Source organism: Heptranchias perlo, chromosome 36 (genome assembly GCF_035084215.1).
Source record: "Heptranchias perlo isolate sHepPer1 chromosome 36, sHepPer1.hap1, whole genome shotgun sequence".
Classification (NCBI taxonomy): Eukaryota; Metazoa; Chordata; class Chondrichthyes; order Hexanchiformes; family Hexanchidae; genus Heptranchias; species Heptranchias perlo.
Genome location: NC_090360.1, coordinates 24768178 through 24791891, shown reverse-complemented (window position 1 = coordinate 24791891; position 23714 = coordinate 24768178). Strand labels below are relative to the sequence as shown.

General features: G+C 47.4%; 1 protein-coding gene across 1 annotated transcript in view; it reads left to right on the top strand.

Annotated features, from left to right (window-relative positions):
• The first annotated feature begins 1937 nt into the window (after nt 1–1937).
• The window catches only part of bms1 (BMS1 ribosome biogenesis factor), a 91904-nt gene continuing 70127 nt past the window's right edge, over nt 1938–23714 (top strand). Inside the window, 7 exon segments of the mRNA XM_067972778.1 lie at nt 1938–2104; nt 2106–2119; nt 14652–14842; nt 16477–16556; nt 18117–18305; nt 20100–20242; nt 21868–21989. Of these exon segments, the coding sequence (XP_067828879.1) occupies nt 1943–2104; nt 2106–2119; nt 14652–14842; nt 16477–16556; nt 18117–18305; nt 20100–20242; nt 21868–21989 (901 nt within the window). The 5' untranslated portion in view covers nt 1938–1942.

The following is a 23714-nucleotide window of genomic DNA, read 5'->3' as shown; positions in this document are numbered from 1 at the left end:
TGAGGGAAAGAGAGAGAGAGAGAGGGAAAGAGAGAGAGAGAGAGGGAAAGAGAGAGAGAGAGAGGGAAAGAGAGAGAGAGAGAGGGAAAGAGAGAGAGAGAGAGGGAAAGAGAGAGAGAGAGAGGGAAAGAGAGAGAGAGAGAGGGAAAGAGAGAGAGAGAGAGAGGGAAAGAGAGAGAGAGAGAGGGAAAGAGAGAGAGAGAGAGGGAAAGAGAGAGAGAGAGAGGGAAAGAGAGAGAGAGAGAGGGAAAGAGAGAGAGGGGGGGGGAGAGGGAAAGAGAGTGAGGGGGGAAGATCGAAAGAGAGAGAGAGAGGGGGGGGAGAGGAAAAGGGAAAGAGAGAGAGAGAGAGAGAGGGGGTGGAGGGAGAGGGAAAGGGAAAGAGAGAGAGGGGGGAGAGGGAAAGAGAGAGAGGGAAAGAGGGAGGGAGAGAGAGAGAGAGGGGGGGAGAGGGAAAGAGAGAGAGTGAGATGGGGGAAGAGGGAGGGAGAGGGAAAGAGAGAGAGGGGGGGGGAGAGAGAGGGAAAGAGAGAGAGAGAGAGAGGGGGGGAGAGGGAAAGAGAGAGAGGGGGGGGAGAGGGAAAGGGAAAGAGAGAGAGAGAGAGGGGGGGAGGGAAGAGAGAGAGAGAGGGGGGGAGAGGGAAAGAGAGAGAGAGGGGGGGGTGAGGGAAAGAGAGAGAGAGGGGGGGGTGAGGGAAAGAGAGAGAGAGAGAGAGAGGGGGGGGAGAGAGAGGGAAAGAGAGAGAGAGAGGGGGTGGGAGAGAGAGAGAGGGGGTGGGAGAGAGAGAGAGGGGGTGGGAGAGAGAGAGGGGGTGGGAGAGAGAGAGGGGGTGGGAGAGAGAGAGAGGGGGTGGGAGAGAGAGAGGGGGTGGGAGAGAGAGAGAGGGGGGTGGGAGAGAGAGAGAGGGGGGTGGGGAGAGAGAGAGGGGGGTGGGAGAGAGAGAGAGAGGGGGGTGGGAGAGAGAGAGAGAGGGGGGTGGGAGAGAGAGAGAGGGGGTGGGAGAGAGAGAGAGGGGGGTGGGAGAGAGAGAGAGGGGGTGGGAGAGAGAGAGAGGGGGGTGGGAGAGAGAGAGAGGGGGGTGGGAGAGAGAGAGAGGGGGGTGGGAGAGAGAGAGAGGGGGGTGGGAGAGAGAGAGAGAGGGGGGTGGGAGAGAGAGAGAGAGGGGGGTGGGAGAGAGAGAGAGAGGGGGGTGGGAGAGAGAGAGAGAGGGGGGTGGGAGAGAGAGAGAGAGGGGGGTGGAGAGAGAGAGAGGGGGGTGGGAGAGAGAGAGAGAGGGGGGTGGGAGAGAGAGAGAGGGGGGTGGGAGAGAGAGAGAGGGGGGTGGGAGAGAGAGAGAGGGGGGTGGGAGAGAGAGAGAGGGGGTGGGAGAGAGAGAGAGGGGGGTGGGAGAGAGAGGGGGTGAGAGGGAGAGAGCGGGTGAGAGGGAGAGAGGGGGTGAGAGGGAGAGAGGGGGTGAGAGAGAGGTGAGGAGGGAGAGAGAGAGAAGGGGTTGGAGGGGGGGGAGAGAGAGAAGGGGTTGGAGGGGGGGAGAGAGAGAAGGGGTTGGAGGGGGGGAGAGAGAGAAGGGGTTGGAGGGGAGGGAGAGAGAAGGGGTTGGAGGGGGAGGAGGGAGAGACACAGAGACAGACGGGGCAGCGAGAGATGGGGGAGGGGAGGTAGATGGAGGAGGGGATGGAGCAGGGGAGAGGAAGGGAAAGTTGGGGGTGGGAGAGAGAGGGAGGCAGAAGTGAGGGGGGAGATTGGTAGATAGAGAGGGGGAGTGGAAGGAAGGAAGTTGGGGGGGGGAAGAGAGAGAGAAAGAGAGAGAGAGGGAAGGGAAGGGGAAGGGAAGGGAGAGAGAAGGGGGAGAATGTCTGGAACAATTTAATGAAATGTGAAAGTGGTGTAAAATGCTGCGGGTGATCTGACGGTCAGGATGTGGTTTATTTCAGTTATTTGGACCATGGAGGAGGGGAAGAGGAAGGTTCATCGGCAGAGGCACAGCGGGCCCAAAGCGGAGAGGAAGAAGCAGCGCCGCTTGAAGAGCCTGGGGATCGGGGATGAAGAGGATCAGCAGAAGAGAAATCCCAAGGCTTTCACTGTCCAGTCGGCAGTGCGCATGGCGGAAAACCTTCCACAGGTGAGGAAAGAGTGACTGACTCACAGCTGGAAGGCTTTGCTCTGCAGGTGAAGGAGAGAGGCTCAGGGTGAGGCTGCCTGACCAACAGCCGCCTGTTTATTATTGGCAGTGTGCGGGGGAAGATCCCAGAATAATCCCACATTGCTGAGTGAGCTGATTTCAGTTGGGGCACTCAGTCATTGGGGTTCTGTGATTTTTTTTTCCCCCCCCACGGCATGAGGGGGGGAAATTATTGGTATCCCTGGTCCTGATTGCCAGCTAGAATCCAAGCTGGAAAATGTGTGTTTCTGGATGTTGGGTGATGGGAGAGTCGGATTCTTTGAAGATGGCTCACATATGAAGATGGCTACTTGTCAAATGCTGATAGAATACGAGGGTTAGCCTCTCTGTCAAGCCCAGTGGAGGCCAAAGATGTGAGTGAACTGCTCACTTTATTGGTGCTGTAGTGAGACACAATAGTTGAAGATGAAGAAAGGTCATTAACTCCCATTGAAATTTAGCTCTCTAGAACCCCATTAATTTATCGATGTGTTGGTGGTCCATTAATTTGATTTGTTGATGTGCCTGGTAATCTGTACATTTATTCATTCACTGTTGCCCACTTCTCCATTGAAATCACTGGTGTGATGCTATGTTCATTCACTAATCCATTAGTATCTGCTGCCCCGTTCATTTATTCATTCACTGGTGCATAATTGGCTGTGCTGCACTTTTCATCAGTGTTTTTATTGCTAAGAGAGTTGCGATGGTTTTTTGGGTTTTAATCTTCTGTTGCGATTGTTGTAAAAAAAAACACACTTTTTTCCAACTTAAATTCTCCAGTTTACTTTATTTTATAATGGGGGGAACCCTATGTCAGCATTTGGCTGTCACACTGTATTGCAGGCCTTCCTCCACCAGCTGGAGCCACTGAGCTGCCCACCCCCTCGGCCTCCACTTGCCAGTCAACTCCACCTGCTTTCCATGTACCCGCTCTCTCCTCTTCCAACAAACTCCAAATTTATTTTTAAAAACTGATCTTCACTGTGGTTCTTTTCTCTGCCTTCCCTCCAAATGAAATGTTATATAAAGCACACAGGACTTTGCTATCATAAAATGTTGACAAAGGAATTTTTCCATTATAAAAATATGGACACAAAAAGCGTGACTCAAAAGTCATGATAGAGGAGGCGAGGTTAATGTGGGCTGGGAGTGCGTGACCTGGTATTACACGGAAAGACCTGTTCACTATTTTACCAGCTCTGCCCCACTTCAGGCTTTGCTGTACTCCTGCCTCCTGTACCAGCTCTGCCTCTCACCCACCAGCTCTGTCCCCCTCAAATTTTATCTTTAAAAATCTCCCCCCACCCTATCCCCATTAAGTTTTACTTATTTTTTAAATCTGTCCTGTTCTTTGCCATGGCTTGGCCTCTGGCACCACTTCCAGCTCGGCCTGTCTCTGCACCTGTTCTTTTCCCTGGCCTGGGTGCACCTGGTGCAGGGCAGGGAGGGAAGATGGGCAAGGCAGCAGGATGTGAGGACAACAGGAGGCCGCTTGCTTTTTCGTCGTGTTGCTGTAGGTAGAGTATAGGAGAAGGGATATAGAGGTGCTGACAGTAGATGTGGGCACTTGGGATAAAGGGAGGCAAAGCAGGGTTGGAGCAGAAGCAGCTTAGGTCAGTGGAGGAGATACAGGGGATGAGAGGTAATCGGGGAGGGAGCCTGTGCTGTCTCACTCTTTGGGAACACAATACATAAGATGTTGAACGGGATGAGAGCTGTAGTGGATACAGGAGGTAACTGCAGTGCAGGACCCAGAGGATGATAGTGGATCATTGCTGCCTGTGCCCCTCAGAAAAGGTGGGAGGCTGAAAGGGCAGGGGATGCAGTTGGACCAGGACCAGGGGCAGTGCATGCAAGCAATAGGAACAGGTGAGGGATTGGGAAAGAGCTGCTAGACTACAGGCCTGAACAGCTCTGTACCGTGCTGCACCACACCACACTACCCGAAAGGAAAGCAGAAAAACACAGACAAGCAAAGGAACAGAAACAAGAAAGACTGGCATTTATATAGTACCTTTCACATCCTCCACATGGCTCCAAGCACTTCACTGCCAATCACTGTTTTATTGTCAAATATGGCAGCCAATTTGTGCATAGCAGGGTTCCACAAACAGCGATGACCAGTTAATCTGTTTTGCTGGTGTTGGTTGGGGATGAATGTTGGCCCCAGGACTCCCTTCTACTCTGAATCCACCTGAAGAGGCAGATGGGGTCACGGTTAAGTATCTCCTCCGAAAGACGGCATCTCTGACAATGCAGCACTCCCTCAATGCTGCTCTGAAGTGTTAGCCCAGATAATGTGCATGAGGCCTAGAGTGGGGCTTGAGGCCACAACCTTCTGATTCTAAGAACCAAAAGGGTGAGAGACGTAGGGAAAAAAAGATGCAAACAGTAACCAGAAGATAAACCGGAATCATAGACTCTTACAGCACAGGAGGAGGCCAATTGACCAATCGTGCCTGTGCCGGCTCTTTGAAAGAGCTTCGAATTAGTCCCATTCCCATGCTCTTTCCCCATAGCCCTGTAAATTTTTCCTTTTCAAGTATATCTCCAATTCCCTTTTGAAAGTTACCAGTTCAGGTAATTGGCAAAAGAACCAGAGGTGACATGAGGTGGGGGGGGGGGGGAAAGGGATAGAGTAACTAAGGAGAAACTGTTTCCACTGGCAGGAGGGTCAGTAACCAGAGGACACACGTTTACGTTGATTGGCAAAACTGCCCTGAGGAACTCCTGCAGCAATGTCCTGGGGCTGAGATGATTGGCCTCCAACAACCACTACCATCTTCCTTTGTGCTAGGTATGACTCCAGCCACTGGAGAGTTTTCCCCCTGATTCCCATTGACTTCAATTTTGCTAGGACTCCTTGGTGCCACACTCGGTCAAATGCTGCCTTGATGTCAAGGGCAGTCACTCTCACCTCACCTCTGGAATTCAGCTCTTCTGTCCATGTTTGGACCAAGGCTGTAATGAGGTCTGGAGCCGAGTGGTCCTGGCAGAACCCAAACTGAGCATCGGTGAGCAGGTTATTGGTGAGTAAGTGCCGCTTGATAGCACTGTCGGCGACCCCTTCCATCACTTTGATGATGATTGAGAGTAGACTGATGGGGCGGTAATTGGCCGGATTGGATTTGTCCTGCTTTTTGTGGACAGGACATACCTGGACAATTTTCCACATTGTCGGGTAGATGCCAGTGTTGTAGCTGTACTGGAACAGTTTGACTTGAGATGCAGCTAGTTCTGGAGCACAAGTCTTCAGCACGACAGCCGGGATATTGTCGGGGCCCATAGCCTTTGCTGTATCCAGTGCACTCAGCCGTTTCTTGATATCACGTGGAGTGAATCGAATTGGCTGGAGACTGGCTTCTGTGATGGTGGGGATATCGGGAGGAGGCCGAGATGGATCATCTACTCGGCACTTCTAGCTGAAGATGGTCCTAGGCCCGACCATCTTCAGTTGCTTCATCAATGACCTTCCCTCCATCATAAGGTCAGAAATAGGGATGTTCGCTGATGATTGCACAGTGTTCAGTTCCATTCACAACCCATCAGATAATGAAGAAGTCCGAGCCCGCATGCAGCAAGACCGGGACAGCATCCAGGCTTGGGCTCATAAGTGGCAAGTAACATTCGCGCCAGACAAGTGCCAGGCAATGACCATCCCCAACAAGAGAGAGTCTAACCACCTCCCCTTGACATTCAACGGCATTACCATCGCCGAATCCCCCACCATCAACATCCTGGGGGTCACCATTGACCAGAAACTTAACTGGACCAGCCATATAAATACTGTGGCTACAAGAGCAGGTCAGAGGCTGGGTATTCTGCGGCGAGTGACTCACCTGACTCCCCAAAGCCTTTCCACCATCTACAAGGCACAAGGCAGGAGTGTGATGGAATACTCTCCACTTGCCTGGATGAGTGCAGCTCCAACAACACTCAAGAAGCTCGACACCATCCAGGATAAAGCAGCCCGCTTGATTGGCACCCCATCCACCACCCTAAACATTCACTCCCTTCACCACTGGCGCACAGTGGCTGCAGTGTGTACCATCCACAGGATGCACTGCAGCAACTCGCCAAGGCTTCTTCGACAGCACCTCCCAAACCCGTGACCTCTACCACCTAGAAGGACAAGGGCAGCAGGCACATGGGAACAACACCACCTGCACATTCCCCTCCAAGTCACACACCATCCTGACTTGGAAATATATCGCCGTTCCTTCATCGTCGCTGGGTCAAAATCCTGGAACTCCCTTCCTAACAGCACTGTGGGAGAACCTTCACCACACAGACTGCAGCGGTTCAAGAAGGCGGCTCATCACTATCTCTCAAGGGCAATTAGGGATGGGCAATAAATGCCGGCCTCACCAGCAACGCCCACATCCCATGAACGAATTTTTTAAAAAGAGCCAGCGGGTTGCGAGTTGTTACGATCTGGAATGCACTGCTTGAGGGTGGTGGAAACAGATTCAATAATAACTTTTAAAAGGGAATTGGATAAATACTTATCGGAGAAAAATTTGCAGCGCTATGGGGAAATGGCAAGGGAGTGGTACTAATTGGATTCCACAATACTCCAGCTAAGACACAACCAGTGATTTATAAAGATTTAGCATAACTTCCTTGCTTTTCTACTCCTATGCCTCTATTAATGAAGTGGAGATGCGGGTGATGGACTGGGGTTGACAATTGTAAACAATTTTACAACACCAAGTTATAGTCCAACAAATTTATTTTAAATTTCACAAGCTTTCGGAGGCTTCCTCCTTCCTCAGGTGAATGTTGTGGAAATGAAATCTTCGAATCCTACGCATTTATAAATCACAGAACAATGCCTGGTGATTACTGCCCGTTGCCAAGGCAATCACAGTGAGCAGACAGAGAGGTGTCACCTACAAGGCCACCGAATATACAAACCCCCCAAAAGAAAGAGAGAGGCAGCGACATAGAGACATCCGGAACGAAGACAGCAAATGACCCGTTATATTAAAAACAGATAACATTTGTTCGCTGGTGGGGTTACGTGTAGCGTAACCCCACCAGCCAAGTTCCGCACCCATGAGGACGGTTGAGGCCGTCCTCATGGGTGCGGAACTTGGCTTTCAATTTCTGCTCGACGATTTTGCGTTGTCGTGTGTCTCGAAGGCTGCCTTGGAGTATGCTTACCCGAAGGTCGGTGGCTGAATGTCCTTGACTGCTGAAGTGTTCCCCGACTGGGAGGGAACCCTCCTGTCTGGCGATTGTTGCACGGTGTCCGTTCATCCGTTGTCGCAGCGTCTGCATGGTCTCGCCAATGTACCATGCTCTGGGGCATCCTTTCCTGCAACGTATGAGGTAGACAACGTTGGCCGAGTCACAGGAGTATGAACCGTGCACCTGGTGGGTGGTGTCCTCTCGTGTGATGGTGGTATCTGTGTCGATGATCTGGCATGTCTTGCAGAGGTTACCGCGGCAGGGTTGTGTGGTGTCGTGGACGCTGTCCTCCTGACGGCTGGGTAATTTGCTGCGAACGATGGTTTGTTTGAGGTTGGGTGGCTGTTTAAAGGCGAGTAGTGGAGGTGTGGGGATGGCCATAGCGAGGTGTTCGTCGTCATTGATGACATGTTGAAGGCTGCGGAGAACATGGCGTAGTTTCTCCGCTCCGGGGAAGTACTGGACGACGAAGGGTACTCTGTTGGTTGCGTCCCGTGTTAGTCTTCTGAGGAGGTCTACGCGATTTTTCGCTGTGGCCCGTCGGAACTGTCGATCGATGAGTCGAGCGTCATATCCCGTTCTTACTCGGGCGTCTTTCAGCGTCTGTAGGTGTCCATCGCGTTCCTCCTCGTCTGAGCAGACCCTGTGTATTCGCAGGGCCTGTCCATAGGGGATGGCGTCTTTGACGTGGTTAGGGTGGAAGCTGGAAAAGTGGAGCATCGTGAGGTTGTCCGTGGGCTTGCGGTAGAGTGAGGTGCTGAGGTACCCGTCTTTGATGGAGATTCGTGTGTCCAAGAAAGAAACTGATTCTGAGGAGTAGTCCATGGTGAGCTTGATGGTGGGATGGAACTTGTTGATGTTATCGTGTAGTCTCTTTAGTGATTCCTCACCGTGGGTCCATAGAATGAAAATGTCGTCGATGTATCTGGTGTATAGTGTTGGTTGGAGGTCCTGTGCAGTGAAGAAGTCCTGCTCGAACTTGTGCATGAAAATGTTGGCGTATTGGGGTGTGAATTTGGTCCCCATGGCTGCTCCGTGTGTTTGGGTAAAGAACTGGTTATTGAAGGTGAAGACATTGTGATCCAGGATGAAGCGGATGAGTTGTAGGATGGCATCTGGAGATTGGCTGTTGGTGTTGAGTATTGATGCTGTCGCAGCGATGCCATCATCGTGGGGGATACTGGTGTAGAGTGCCGAGACGTCCATCGTGGTGAGAAGTGTTCCTGGTTCAACAGGTCCGTGGGTACTGGGTTTTTGTAGAAAGTCTGTAGTGTCGCGACAGAAGCTGGGGGTTCCCTGCACGATGGGTTTCAGGATGCCCTCGATGTATCCAGAGAGGTTTTCACACAGGGTTCCGTTGCCTGATACGATAGGACGTCCGGGTGTGTTGGCTTTGTGTATCTTTGGGAGGCATTAGAAGGATGAGAGGATACGTGGGATGAGAGTGCGTCGGATGCTTTGAAAGTCTGGATCGAAGGTCTTGATCAGTTTGTTGAGCTGGTGGGTGTGTTCTTTGGTCGGATCTGTGGGTAACCGCCTGTAGTGTTCCTGGTTGTCCAGTTGTCGGTATGCTTCTTTGCAATAGTCCGTTCTGTTCTGTATGACGATGGCTCCTCCTTTGTCCGCTGGTTTGATGACGATGTTGCGGTTGGTCTTGAGAGCTTTGATGGCGTTGCGTTGTGCCATAATGAAGCCCAGGATCCCAAATGCTTTTTTAACAGCCTTCTCAATTTGTCCTGCCACCTTCAAAGACTTCTGTGCATACGCCCCCAGGCCTCTGATCCTGCACTCCCTTTAAAATTGTACCATTTAGTTTATATTGCCTCTTCTCATTCTTCCTACCAAAATGTATCACTTCGCACTTCTCTGCGTTAAATTTCATCTGCCATGTGTCTCCCATTTCACCAGTCTGTCTATGTCCTCCTGAAGTCTGTTACTATCCTCCACATTGTTTGCTACATTTCCTAGTTTTGTGTCATTCGCTAACTTTGAAATTATACCTTGTAAACCGAAATCCAGGTTATTAATATATCAAAAAGAGCAGTGGTCCTAATACTGACCCCTGGGGAACACCACTGTATACTTCCCTCCAGTCTGAAAAACAATTGTTCACCACTACTCTCTGCTTTCTGACCCTTTGCCAATTTTGTATCCACGCTGCCACTGTCCCTTTAATCCTGTGGGCTTTAATTTTGCTAACATGTCTATGTGTGGTACTTTATCAAATGCCTTTTGAAAGTCCATATACACAACATCAGCCGTACTACCCTCATCAACCCTCTCCGTTATTTCATCAAAGAACTCAATCAAGTTAGTCAAACATGATTTTCCTTTAACAAATCCGTGCTGACTTTCATTTATTAGCCCATATTTTTCCAAGTGCCAGTTTATTTGCAGTCCTCCGGCATTGTCCCCATATTTAAGGAGGATTGGAAGATTGTGGTCAGAGCCTCTGCAATTTCCACCTTTACTTCCCTCAGTAACCTAGGATGCATCCCATCTGGACCAGGTGACTTTTCTACTTTGAGTACTGCCAATCACTTAAGTCCCTCCACTTTATCTATTTTTATCCTATCTAATATCGCTACTAACTCCTCCTTTACTGCTACAATGGCAGCATCCTCTTCAGTGAAGATGGATATGAAATAATCATTTAGTACCTCAGCCATGCCCTCTGCCTCCACAAGATGATCTCCTTTTCTTGCAGCTTTCTGTAATTTACTTGCAAGTGTTCTCCTCTATCTCCTTCCCACTATTTGATGGCCTATAGTATACTTTCTGCAACGTAATAGCTCCTGTATTGTTCCTTAATTCTAACCAAATAGATTCTGTCTTTGACCCCTCAACTACATCATCCCTTTCCAGTGCTATGATAGTTTCTTTGATCAACACTGCCACCCCCTTCATTTCTTTCCTTTCCTATCTTTCCTGAATACCATGTAACCAGGAATGTTAAGTACCCAATCCTCCCCTCTTTGAGCCAGGTCTCTGTTATTGCCACTATATCATTTGGCGACTTGAGCCTGTAGCTCACCAACCTTATTTACCACACTGCGTGGGTTTACGCAAGTGCATTCTAAATTCATGTTTGATTGCCTCAAATTTACCTCCTGTATAATCCCTCCTATTTCTGAACTATTCTTTACTGTAGTTCTGTTTGGCACTTCCAGTCCTCTGGGGACCTTGTTTCTCCTCTCTAGTGTTTCATCCTGGTGCCCATCCCCCTGCCAAATTAGTTTAAACCCTCCCGCAGCACTAGTTAACCTCCCCGCGAGGACATTGGTCCCAGCTCTGTTGAGGTGCAACCCGTCCATCTTGAACAGATCCCTCCTGCCCCAGAACTGGTTCCAATGCCCAGGAATCTGAAGTCCTCCCTCCTGCACCATTTCTCCAGCCATGCATTTACCTGTTTTATCCTTCTATTCAGTGCCACTGGGAGTAAACCAGAGATTACTACCTTTTTGAGGTCCTGCTTTTTAACTTCCTCCTAACCCTAACCCTAACCCTAACTGCAGGACCTTGACCCTTTTCCTTCCTATGTCATTGGTTCCCACGTGGACCACGACTTCTGGCTGTTTCCCTTCTCTGCTCAATGTTCTGCACCCTCTCAGTGATGTCCTTTACCCTGGCACGTCGGCAGTTGCAGATACACCTGTATCACCTGACTTTCGAATCCCTGATAACAACTGCATTTCTTTTGCCCCCCTGTGCAGCCGAGTCTCCCACAGTGCTGTGGATTTGCTCCTGACTGCACTCCGTCGAGATGTCATCACCCTCACTGGTATTCAACACTGAATAACGGTTTGTGAGTGCCACACTCCCAGGGGACTCCTGCACTGCCTGCCTGGTCCTCCTCGCCTGTCTGGTGGTCACCCACTCCCTCTTCACCTGAACTCTCTGTAGCTGCGGGGTGATCACCTCCTGAAATGTGCTTTCCGTGGAACTCTCAGCTTCCCGTATGCACAGTAGTGACACCAGTTGCCCCTCAAGGTCAGAAACTCCGAGCTCGAGCAGTTGGCGGCACTTCCTGCACATGTTTTCCAGGACAGAGTGTTCTGGAGTTCCCACATGGCACAGGATGTGCATGCAACAGGCCCCAGCTGTCCTGCCATGTTGACTACAGTTATTTAAACTGTTTTATTTAGCTTGGAGGCAATTTACTGTTTAGATAAAATTAAAACACTAACAACTAAAGACACTGACCAGCCACTGAAGATTTACTGACTTACCCACGGCACTCTTTCTTGTGCTGTGACATCACTTTTTTTTTTACTCTTGCTTGATTTTTAGATTCTGCTCTTGGCCGCTCCCTCGGTTTCACAGCTCACTTTATACTCACTGGGTCTCCCACACCGTGTTCTCTACCTAACTGGGGAGTGGAACCTGTACAGTAGATTGGGAAATGGAACCATGTACATTAGTTGACCTGAAGATTGGGGAGTGGAACCGTGTACAGTGATTGACCGGTAGATTGGGGAGTGGAACCGTGTACGTTAATTGACCTGAAGATTGGGGAGTGGAACCGTGTACAGTGATTGACCGGTAGATTGGGGAGTGGAACCGTGTACAGTGATTGACCGGTAGATTGGGGAGTGGAACCGTGTACGTTAATTGACCGGTAGATTGGGGAGTGGAACCGTGTACATTAATTGACCTGTACAATGGGGAGTGGAACCGTGTACAGTGATTGACTGGTAGATTGGGGAGTGGAACCGTGTACATTAATGGACCTGTAGATTGGGGAGTGGAACCGTGTACATTAATTGACCTGTACAATGGGGAGTGGAACTGTGTACATTAATTGACCTGTACAATGGGGAGTGGAACCGTGTACATTAATTGACCTATAGATTGGGGAGTGGAACCGTGTACAGTGATTGACCTGTAGATTGGGGAGTGGAACCTGTACAGTCGATTGGGAAATGGAACCATGTACATTAATTAACCTGAAGACTGGGGAGTGGAACCGTGTACAGTATTGACCGGTAGATTGGGGAGTGGAACCGTGTACATTAATTGACCTGTAGATTGGGTGTGGAACCGTGTACATTAATTGACCTGTACAATGGGGAGTGGAACTGTGTACATTAATTGACCTGTACAATGGGGAGTGGAACCGTGTACATTAATTGACCTGTACAATGGGGAGTGGAACTGTGTACATTAATTGACCTGTACATTGGGGAGTGGAACCGTGTACATTAATTGACCTATAGATTGGGGAGTGGAACCGTGTACATTGATTGACCTGTAGATTGGGGAGTGGAACAGTGTACATTAATTGACCGGTAGATTGGGGAGTGGAACCGTGTACAGTGATTGACCGGTAGATTGGGGAGTGGAACAGTGTACATTAATTGACCTGAAGATTGGGGAGTGGAACCGTGTACAGTGATTGACCGGTAGATTGGGGAGTGGAACCTGTACAGTCGATTGGGAAATGGAACCATGTACATTAATTAACCTGAAGACTGGGGAGTGGAACCGTGTACAGTGATTGACCGGTAGATTGGGGAGTGGAACAGTGTACATTAATTGACCTGTAGATTGGGAAGTGGAACCGTGTACATTAATTGACCTGTAGATTGGGAAGTGGAACCGTGTACATTAATTGACCGGTAGATTGGGGAGTGGAACCGTGTACATTAATTGACCGGTAGATTGGGGAGTGGAACCGTGTACATTAATTGACCGGTAGATTGGGGAGTGGAACCGTGTACAGTGATTGACCTGTAGACTGGGGAGTGGATCGGTGTCAAATTTTGTTTGCCAACAGTCCTGTGAAGCTCCTCTAGAGGTTTCACTACGTTAAAGGTGCTATATAAATGCAAGCTGTTGTTGGAACCCTGTACAGTAATCACTCGACATGTAGATTGGAGATATTATAATTGGAAATCAGTAAATGGCAGACTTGCTAAATACTTACTTTGTATTGGTCTTCACGGTAGAGAAGGAGGATAAAATATCAGGGATGGGAGGAAAACTAAAAATAAATCAAGGGGAAAATTTACTATATTTAATACAAGTTTTTTAAAGAAAAGAATGGAGAAAATAATGAGACTGAAGATAGGTAAATCTCCAGGACCTGATGGTTTCCACCCCAGGGTATTAACAGAAATAGGTGAGGAAATTGTAGATGCTCTGGTCATGATCTTCCAAAATCTCTTGATTCAGGAATTGTCCCCTTGATTTGGAAAATTGCCAATGTTTAAGAAGTATCGGAGAGATAAATTCGAAAATTATAGGACTGTTAGTCTAACGTCAGTTGTAGGGAAGTTACTAGAATCTGTTATTGGGGATGGAGTGACTGAGCATTTGCGATCTGTACTGGGGCCTCAGCTTTTCACTATATTTATAAATTACTTGACTGATCGAGAGCTGTATATCCAAATTTACTGATGGCACAGTAAATAGTGTAGATGGGAGCAGAAAGTTGGAAAGGGACATTGATAGATTAAGTGAGTGGACAAAACTGTGGCAGATGGACCAGGTAATGGTGAGAAGCTCAGAACTGTGGAGGAGGAGAGAGATTTAGGGATCCAAGTACAGAAATCACTAAAAGCTAGTGGACAGGTACAAACAATAATTAAAAAGGCGAATGGAATGTTGGCCTTTATCTCAAGAGGGCTGAAATACAAAGGGGTGGAAGTTATGTTACAGTTTATATAAAGCTCTGGTCAGACCCCATCTGGAGACTGTGTTCAGTTCTGGGCATCGCACCTCAGGAAGGATATATTGGCCTTGGAGGGGGCGCAGTGCAGATTCACCAGAATGATACTGGGGCTAAAAGGCTTAAATTATGAGGACAGGTTGCATAGACTAGGCTTGTATTCCCTGGAGTATAGACGATTAAGGGGTGATCTAATTGAGGTGTTTTAGATGATTAAAGGATTTGATAAGGTAGATAGAGAGAAACTATTTCCTCTGGTGGGAGAGTCCAGATCAAGGGGCCATACCCTAAAATTAGAACCAGGCCATTCAGGGGTGATGTCAGGAAACACTTCTTCACACAAAGGGGACTGGAAATCTGGGACCCCCCCCCCCCCCCACAAAAGAAGCTGTTGAGGCTGGGGGTCAATTGAAAATTTCAAAACTGATATTTTTGTTGGGCGAGGGTATTAAGGGTTATGGAACCAAAGTGGTAAATGGAATTAAGATGCAGATCAGCCATGATCTAATTGAATGGCCTACTGCTCATAAGAGAGGAACCCTGTACTGTAACGACACGACCTGTAGATTGGGAAGAGGAACTCTGTGTGATTACAGTAACAATTTTGTTTAATACTCTGATAAACAGGGCCCAGGACTTGAAAACTAAAAAGCACCATATTCCCACGGTTGACCGCACACCATTGGAGCCCCCACCCATTGTAGTCGTTGTCGTCGGACCCCCAAAAGTGGGAAAGAGTACTTTGATTCGGTGCCTTATTCGAAACTTCACCAAGCAAAAACTAACAGATATCAGGGGTCCAGTCACTTTAATTGCAGGTAAGTCTATAAATGTAAGTATTTCTTAAAGAAGTGATTGATTAGAATATGCTGTCTGAGTGATCCAGATACAGTGTCTCCGCAGGACAACTTGCATTTATATACTACCTTTAATGCAAAAGAAACTCTCGAAGTGCTTCACTGATAGAAATAGATAAGGGAGCGTCTGCTGAACCATGGGGAAAGATTAGGAGGGTGATCGGGAGCTCAGTCACAGCCACCATCTCGGCTCCGTGGCATCAGTTGCTGCTGTAAGTGAGTAAGACATCCGACCTTTGTGGGCGTTCACTCGCTCTATCCTAAATCTACTTGTACGGTAGTGAGACCTGAGGGTGTAACAGTGAAACCCCTTGTGATGTGGAGCGGATGTCTGTGCCTTTCACAAGTCTTTCTTCATCTCTCTGATGGCGGCCCAAGTTACCACTAGATGAGACTAGGCTTGGTTTTAAGCAGTTTGATTCCACAGTACAGGGCAACGGTTGTGATCAGAGTCACTTTGTTCAAATGGTACAACTTATCTATCTGCGACAACAAGAAAAATGAATCCACTCTGGTGGGTCTCCGAGCTTGATTTAGACTTACTCCTGCACCCTGTACTACAGACCAGGGCGGAATCTCTCTCGCTACCTTTTTAGTGTCTGTGATCTGCCCAGAGAACGTGCCTCAGAGCAGCTGTACTGCACTGGCACAGCATTGTCCATATCCACACATCGTGTGTCCTGTAAGTGGTGTCCATTTAGTATCACTCATCACCAAATTAGCAACAGTTTTGTGGTGTTTGCCCAAGCACTCTAGAAGCCTGTACAAAACCTTAACAACACCTCAGTTGGAGTGCTGTGTGCCGTATTGGGCTCCATACTGTAGGAAGGATTTTGAGGCTGAGGGGGTTGAACACAGATTTACGAGGATGCTGCCTGGTATGAGGAAATAGAAAGACTTGAAAAATTAGGACTTTTTTCATTGGAACAATGCCGATTGTGGGCCGATATGATAGAAGTGTTTCTAATAATGGGAATCAGTAGATAGAAGCAAACTGTGTCCAGTAGTTGAGGTACTACAATGAGGGGCCTTAGATACAAGATTAAATATAAGAGATTTAGAACAGAGGGCAGGAGAAACTTCACACAGAGTTGAGGCATGGAATTCACTTCCAGGGTTAGTGGTTGAGGGAGAAAATGGTCAACATTGAAGCTTAGATTGGATAGGTGGATGAGGGATTTTGGAACAGGGGGGTAAATGTGACTGTTTGCTCACGTGGAGGGTGAACACTGAACGTTGGGCCGAATGGCCTGTTTCCGTGCTGTAACTTCGATGTATTTTTATGAGCTGGGCTGAGACTGATTTCAATTGAGATAATTACAGCCAACAGACAGGACACTTTCATCCTGGGTCCCAGAGGTGAAAGATAATTGGCTGATCCACTGTACCACCAGTCCCCGGACCTGTATCGTCAATCCATTTGATTATTTTTTAAAACTTTAAATGATCCCAAAACACGGTCTCCAAACAGAATAGATTTATCTTCCTCAGCCTGGCCCTGTGGAATCTGGACTTGTTTTCATCTCCTTATTGGTCTTCCTCTGCATAGTTTTTACAGTTTCTTGTAAGTAATCACATGCTTTGGTTTCCAACAGGCAAAAAACGGCGTCTCTCTATCATTGAATGTGGGAACGAGATGAACTCGATGATCGATTTGGCCAAAGTGGCTGATCTGGTGAGGAATCGCTTGCATTTTTGTTTAATTTTTAAAGATAAAATTTGTTAAAGCATTGCTGTGAAAAATGAATGCTGTTGCCAAATGGCAGAGACAAGAGCAACTTGTATTTATATAGTGCCTTTAACGTAGTAAAACGTCCCAAGGCACTTCACAGGAGTGTAATCAGACAGAATTAGACACCGGGCCACATGAAGACATATAAGGACAGGTGACCAAAAACTTGGTCAAAGAGGTAGGTTTTAAGGAGCATCTTGGAGGAGAGAGAGGTAGAGAGGATTAGGGAGGGAATTCCAGAGCTTCGGGCCTAGGCAGCTGAAGGCAGGACCACCGATGGTGGGTGATGAAAATCAGAGATGCGCAAGAGGCCAGAATTGGAGGAGCGCAGAGATCTCGGAGGGTTGTAGGGCTGGAGGGGGTTACAGAGATAGAGAGGGGTGAGGCCATGGAGGAATTTGAATACAAGGATGAGAATTTTAAATTTGAGGCATTCCCAGACTGGGAGTCGATGTAGGTCAGCGAGCACAGGGTTGATGGGTGAACGGGACTTGGTGCGAGTTAGGATACGGGCAGCGGAGTTTTGGATATATTGGTATCATAGTAGGTACAGCACAGGAGGCCATTCGGCCCATCGTGCCTGGGCCGGCTCTTTGAAAGAGCTATCCAATTCGTCCCAGTCCTCTGCTTTTTCCCCATAGCCCTGTAAATTTTTTCCCTTCAAGTATTTATCCAATTCCCTTCTGAAAGTTACTATTGAATCTGCTTCCACCGCCCTTTCAGGCAGCGCATTCCAGATCATAACAACTCGCTGCGTAAAAAAAATGTTTCCTCATGTCACCTCTGGCTCTTTTGCCGATCACCTTAGATCTGTGTCCTCTGGTTACTGACTCTTTTGCCACTGAAAACCGTTTCTCCTTATGTCAAAATTGTTCATGATTTTGAGCACCTCTATCAAATCTCTCCTTAACGTTTTCTGTTCTAAGGAGAACAACCCCAGCTTGAGCTGAAGTTTACGGAAGGCGGAAGATAGTATTTCACTTAACCCTGTCTTGCTCATTTTGTTAAAGAAAGGGTGACTATAGGGGATTGAGTGGCACAGTGGGTTAGCACACTGCCCTTTTTACCTTTGGGAACCAGGTTTTAAATGTGGAGTAGTCAATCTGAAAGTCTCCGGCAGCTGGAAGGCTCTAATGAGGAAAGACAAAGCTACAGCATGTTACTTTCACTCAGATGGGCCATGTGGGCTATGGATGTGGAAAATGGAAATGTCATACTGGTGCAGTGGGATGCTTTTCTGAGGTTGGACGACACTGGAGGAAGCATCAAACCCTTTCTATGCAAGAGTATTGGAACTGGTGGCAGTGAAAAGTTATTCTGACGCCCAAGCTTGAGATTCCTCACCTCAATGAGCACAAATTCATGACACTAACAATAGGTAAAATATTTTGTTTTGTGGCATCACATCAATGAAATGTGCAGGGGATCTAACTAACGAAAGACTTGTCTCGAGGTATGTTGTGTGTAAAGCCACTGTGGACTAAGTGAGCCTCTCTCCTTCAGGTTTTAATGCTGACCGATGCCAGCTTTGGTTTTGAGATGGAGACATTTGAGTTCTTGAACATCTGTCAAGTTCATGGTTTTCCCAAAATTATGGGGGTCCTCACCCACCTCGACACCTTCAAAAACAACAAGCAGCTGAGGAAAACCAAGAAAAGGCTGAAGCACCGTTTCTGGACAGAGGTCTACCAGGTATGAGCCAGCAGGGGGAGGGGGGAGAGCATTGAGAGAACCCTCGAGAGTGAATGTGCCCTGTGATGTGGTACTGAGCCATGTGCATCAGGAAGGTCCTGAGTTCGATCCATGGTCAGTGATGGGTTGCTGATCTCAGCCATAGCTGTGGTCAAGTTAGTTCAGTTTGTCTCACCGACATTGGCTGGATTTGGGAACGGGTGTGCAAATCGGTGGGTGCGACCCCAACTCATGTTCACTGCCGAGTGTCCCTGCTGGAAGAGGCATGTGTTTCGGTTAGGATGGAATCAATCTTTACTGTGATGCCTCTCTAGTTGAATAGTTCAGATAGTCACTGTCTAGGCCCACTCTTGAATGCCACTTGAGGAATGTAGTGGAGGGTTGCTAGTCTCCATATATCCGTCTGCCTCTGCCATCAGAATTTGAGGGTATTGGAAAGTGTGAGCAATGGATTTGAGCTGCCTGGTCTCAGAACTTCCTGCTGCCTGGACAGTAGTGGTGAAGGAGGCATCATTGGCACCTCTGAGCCGCAGAAAAGTATTCATAGATGAGTGAGTTTGTGTTAGGAAGTACCTGAAATAAAATAGAGGATGAATTTGCTGCTGTAGGAGCATTGGGGTGTTTGATTGGGGGAAGCCCATTATCCAGAAACGAATTCAGTTTGTCGCAGTGAGTGGGTTTGTTCGGTGTTGTCTTATTTGGGAGATGGGCCATGGTTCCACAGGTCCTGACGATCTCCAGTACTGGGCCAAATGGCCATTCTTTCATCTTAAGCCCAGTGAGCATTGGCTGACTCTTTGACCATGGGTCCCATTACTATAAAGGCTTTCCAGCACGAGTCACTATGCAGCAGTTAGGAGCAGCTACCTCTGTTCACTTTCCCTCCCTCCACTGTGGCTCACAGGTGTCCAGGCTAATCCGTGCACCTCAGCTTTTGCCCCGAATCAGATCAGCTGACTCAGCACAAACTGAGATTGAACTTGGGGGCCCTCTGGTCTGTCTGATTTATTCTGCTATCGGGTAATGCAGCCACTGAGCCACCGGGGAGCTTGTGTTAGATTTAATTTGTGTTAGTAAAATAGTGAGGATTGAGGCTTCTTACAGAGAGTGGTGAGAATGTGGTATTTGCTGACATATGGAAGAAGGAACTTGTATTTATATAGCGCCTTTCATGATCTAAAGATGTTCTAAAGCGCTTCACAGCCAATGAAAGATTTTTGAAGTGTAGCCACTGTTGTAATGTATGAAACGCAGCAGCCAATTTGCACATTGCAAGGTCCCACAAACAGCAATGAGAGAATTACATAGAACGTACAGCACAGAAACAGGGTACTGGGCCCAATAGGTCCATGCCGGTGTTTATGCTCCACACGAGCCTCCTCCCACTCTACTTCATCTAACCCTATCAGCATATCCTTCTAGTCCTTTCTCCTTCATTTGTTTATCCAGCTTCCCCTTAAATGTATCTATGCTATTCGCCTCAACCCTCCCCTCAGGGAGGGGGGAGAGTTGTTTATTGAGGCAATCTGAGACTGAGTGTGAAAGATCAACTCCCACAAGCAATGCACCAAATACTATTCAGTGGAAGAGCCGTACAGTTTGCCCTGTGCAAAATGTGCTTATGCCACCCTGTGGTGTATGTCAGTGCAGCAGGTGAGCCGTGTATTGGTGAAAAGCCAGATTGTTTCTAATGTTGCTGTTGATGAGGCACTTCACCCCAACTTCTGATCAATGCCAATGGCTGTACTCTAGTCAGTTAAAGCAAACCTCAGCATCTCCTTTTGGATTTTCCAGGGTGCAAAGCTCTTTTACCTGTCGGGCATGGTCCACGGGGAATATCAGAAACAGGAGATTCGCAACCTGGGCCGATTTATCTCTGTGATGAAGTTCCGGCCCCTGGTGTGGCAAATGGCACATCCTTACATCTTGGCTGACAGGTACGTACAAGTCATCTAACTTCCCTCAGGAAATCCTGGTGAAGAGCTGAGGGACATGGTGCAGACAAGGTAAACTGGAAATAATGGGTAGGTGACACCGAACTCGGGATAAGATTGCAGGGGGAGGAGATGAAGCTTTCCATGGGGATGGGAAAGAATGAGTTAGAGTGGAAAATGGTACTCCTCCCAGAACCCCCCCTCTTTCCCACATATCTTAGCTTAACTCCCGTCTGCCTTTGGATAGTTAATGTCACCAGTTTTATTGCCCTGTTCTTGTATTTTTAAAAATTTGTCTACTTTTTCTCTTTTTTTGTTATTCTAATTCGACTGATTTCTTACAGATAATAGTTTTCCAAAAATGAATGCCTTGGGGTAGGGATAGAGAGGGGAATACATGTTTAGACATAATGGCTCCAAATTTACTGTCAAAATAACGGTGAGGCTAACGGTGCTCACCGTTATTTATGCGCAAATCGCACAGCAACTTCAGGCGAGGGCAGATACGCAGTTAAACGTGGAAACCAAAAGTTCTGTCCGAGATGTGCTGCCCCGCCGTTAGCTTGGCAATAACGACATCTCGCTGTCTGCCTCATCATTGAAATATATCGAACGGCGTGAAGTTGCTGTATTTGGGCGGTAGATACGAACTAAACTCGCGACAGAAAGTTAAGTCAAGTCTAATTACCCTTTTATCGACATGACAAGTGTTAATTGCTGCCAGTCAACCTCTGTGACACTGAAAATTAACTATTACAAGTGTAGAATCCCATTCCTTCAGGTTTTAATTGTTGTTGGAGATTTTTTTAAATTTAACATTTTTTAAAACTTTTTTCTCTCTCAATCCAATCTTTCTTTCCCTCTCTTTTTATTTCTCTTTCTGTACCTGATTTGATATTGAATTCACCCACTCTGAATTACACTTCCTTCTCAGTCCTTGCGCTGTTAATTTCACAATCCTTAATCTGATTGGTTAAGGAGATACCCAGTTGCTTGCCCTGTTCACTCAGGTCCCAGATGCCCTATAGAGAGCATCATGCCATTTCCATCTCTCTCTTCCCGTGCAAAATATGGAGATCAAACGGCAAGGGAAAGTCTAACTAATGACGGGTGTCGTTCGTTCACTGGCTGCAGCAAATTCCGGGCCAGTGGTTTGAGAATATTCAGGCATTGTGCACTGTTGTGGCAAATGTGATGAGAGTAGACAAAAGAACACATCCAGCTGTTAGATGAGGGGTGTGAGGCCCCCCTCTGATGTGTGATTTGTGGTGTTTTCTGTGGAATATGCAAAGGACAAAACTAATGTGTCTGGGGAGGTGTCGGTGTTGGGGAATGGGCCACTTTCATTTTGCATCCAATAAAAGAAGAAATGGTTTGCCTCTCCAAGAAGATAATGAATGGTGAATTCAAAATGGCCGCAAGCCCACAAATGGCGACGGCCCAAAACCTCTAGACTGCCTGTATATCGGCAGGGTTCCTTAGGGATCATCAACAAATATCTTGCCCCCTAAATAGCATGCTGTATCCAGCATGAGCTCAGCCACCCCAAACATCCCACTGTGCCAAAATAGGACCATTGAGTGAAAAATAAAAACAAAAATGAGAAAATGATGTCGCTGCTGTTTCAGAATGGAAGATTTGACCAACCCAGAGGACATTCGCAGAAACCAGAAGTGTGACCGTAAAGTTTCGATGTATGGGTACCTGCGGGGGACATACCTCAAGAACAACAGTCAGATTCACGTTCCAGGTAGCGTACTCCCCAAATCCATTGAAATTGCTTCTCGGCTGCTTATTGGGTAAGTGCATTACGTGGTAAGGAACTGAACTGTACAATACACGAGGTTCAGGGGACCGAGTTAATTGCTCTCGGCCAGGGGCAGTTGGAGCACCACAAATGGCTTCTGTGCCCCTGGGATAGGGAGAGCAAAAATCACCCGCTGTTCCGCTCCAGACGCAGTAAAGCGATTCCTACCAGAAAATGTTTGTTTGTGTAGCACATAGTCGGGCTCAACTGTGATGACCAAACATTGGAACAGGGGGAGGCCATTCAGCCCCTCGAGCCTGTTCCGCCATCATAGCTGATCTGCACCTCAACTACATTTACCCACCATCGCTCCATATCCCTTGATACCCTTACTCAACAAAAATCTATTGATCTCTGTCTTGAAAGGTCCAATTGACCCCCAGCATCCACAGCCTTTTGGGGGAGAGAGTTCCAGATTTCCACTCCCCTTTGTGTGAAAAAGTGCTGCCTGATTTCACTCCTAAATGGCTTAACTCTAATTTTAAGATTGTGCCCCCTTGTCTGGATTCCCCCACCAGAGACAATAGTTTCTCTGTATCTACCCTTTCGAATCATAGGAATCATACAGCATCAAAGGAGGCTATTTGGCCCTTCATGTCTGTGCCGGCTCTTTGAAAGAGCTGTCCAATTAGTCCCACTCCTTCTTTGTCATTCTAAACATCTCGACTAGATCACAGGACAGGAAGCTAGGAAAAGATGACGGGTAGCTCTGTTAATTAAGGATGACATGAGTATAATAGAGAGAAATTACCTTAGTTCTAAAGACCAAGATGTAGAATCAGTTTGGGTAGAGATAAGAAATAGTAAAGGCAAGAAGTCACTTGTGGGAGTAGTTCATAGATCCCCTAACAGTAACCACACTGTAGGACAGGGTATACAGGAAGAAATAATGGGGGCTTGTGAGAAAGGAGCAGCGATAATCATGGGTGATTTTAATCTACATATAGATTGAAAGAATCTGATTGGCAAAGGTAGCCTGGAAGATGAGTTCATAGAGTGCTTTCGGGACAGTTTCTTAGAGCAGCGCATTCTAGAGCCAACCAGAGAGCAGGCTATTCTAGATCTGGTAATGTGTAATGAGGCAGGATTAATTAATGACCTCATTGTAAAGGAGCTTCAAGGTAGCAGTGATCACAATATGATTGAATTTCACATTCAGTTTGAGGGGGAGAAGAGTAAGTCTATGAGTGGTATTTTAAACTTTAAGGGCAATTATGAGGCATGAAGGCAGAGCTGGCTAAAGTGAACTGGGAACTTAGGTTAAGGGATAGGTCAGTAGAGATGCAGTGGCAGACATTTAATGAGATATTTCATAACACTCAGCAAAGATACATTCCAGTGAGAAAGAAAGACTCCAGGGGAAGGACGTACCATCCGTGGCTAACTAAGGAAGTTAAAGATAGTATCAAATTGAAAGAAAAAGCATACAATTCCGCGAAGATTAGTGGCAGGTCAGAAGATTGGACAGAATATAAAAAACAGCAAAGAATGACTAAAAGAATAATAAGGAGGGAGAAATTAGAGTACAAGAGAAAGCTAGCTAGAAATATAAAAACAGATAGTAAGAGTTTCTGCAGGTATTTAAAAAGGAAAAGAGTAAGTAAAGTGAGTGTTGGTCCTCTAGAGAGTGAGTCTGGGGAATTAATAATGGGGAGCAAGGAAATGGCG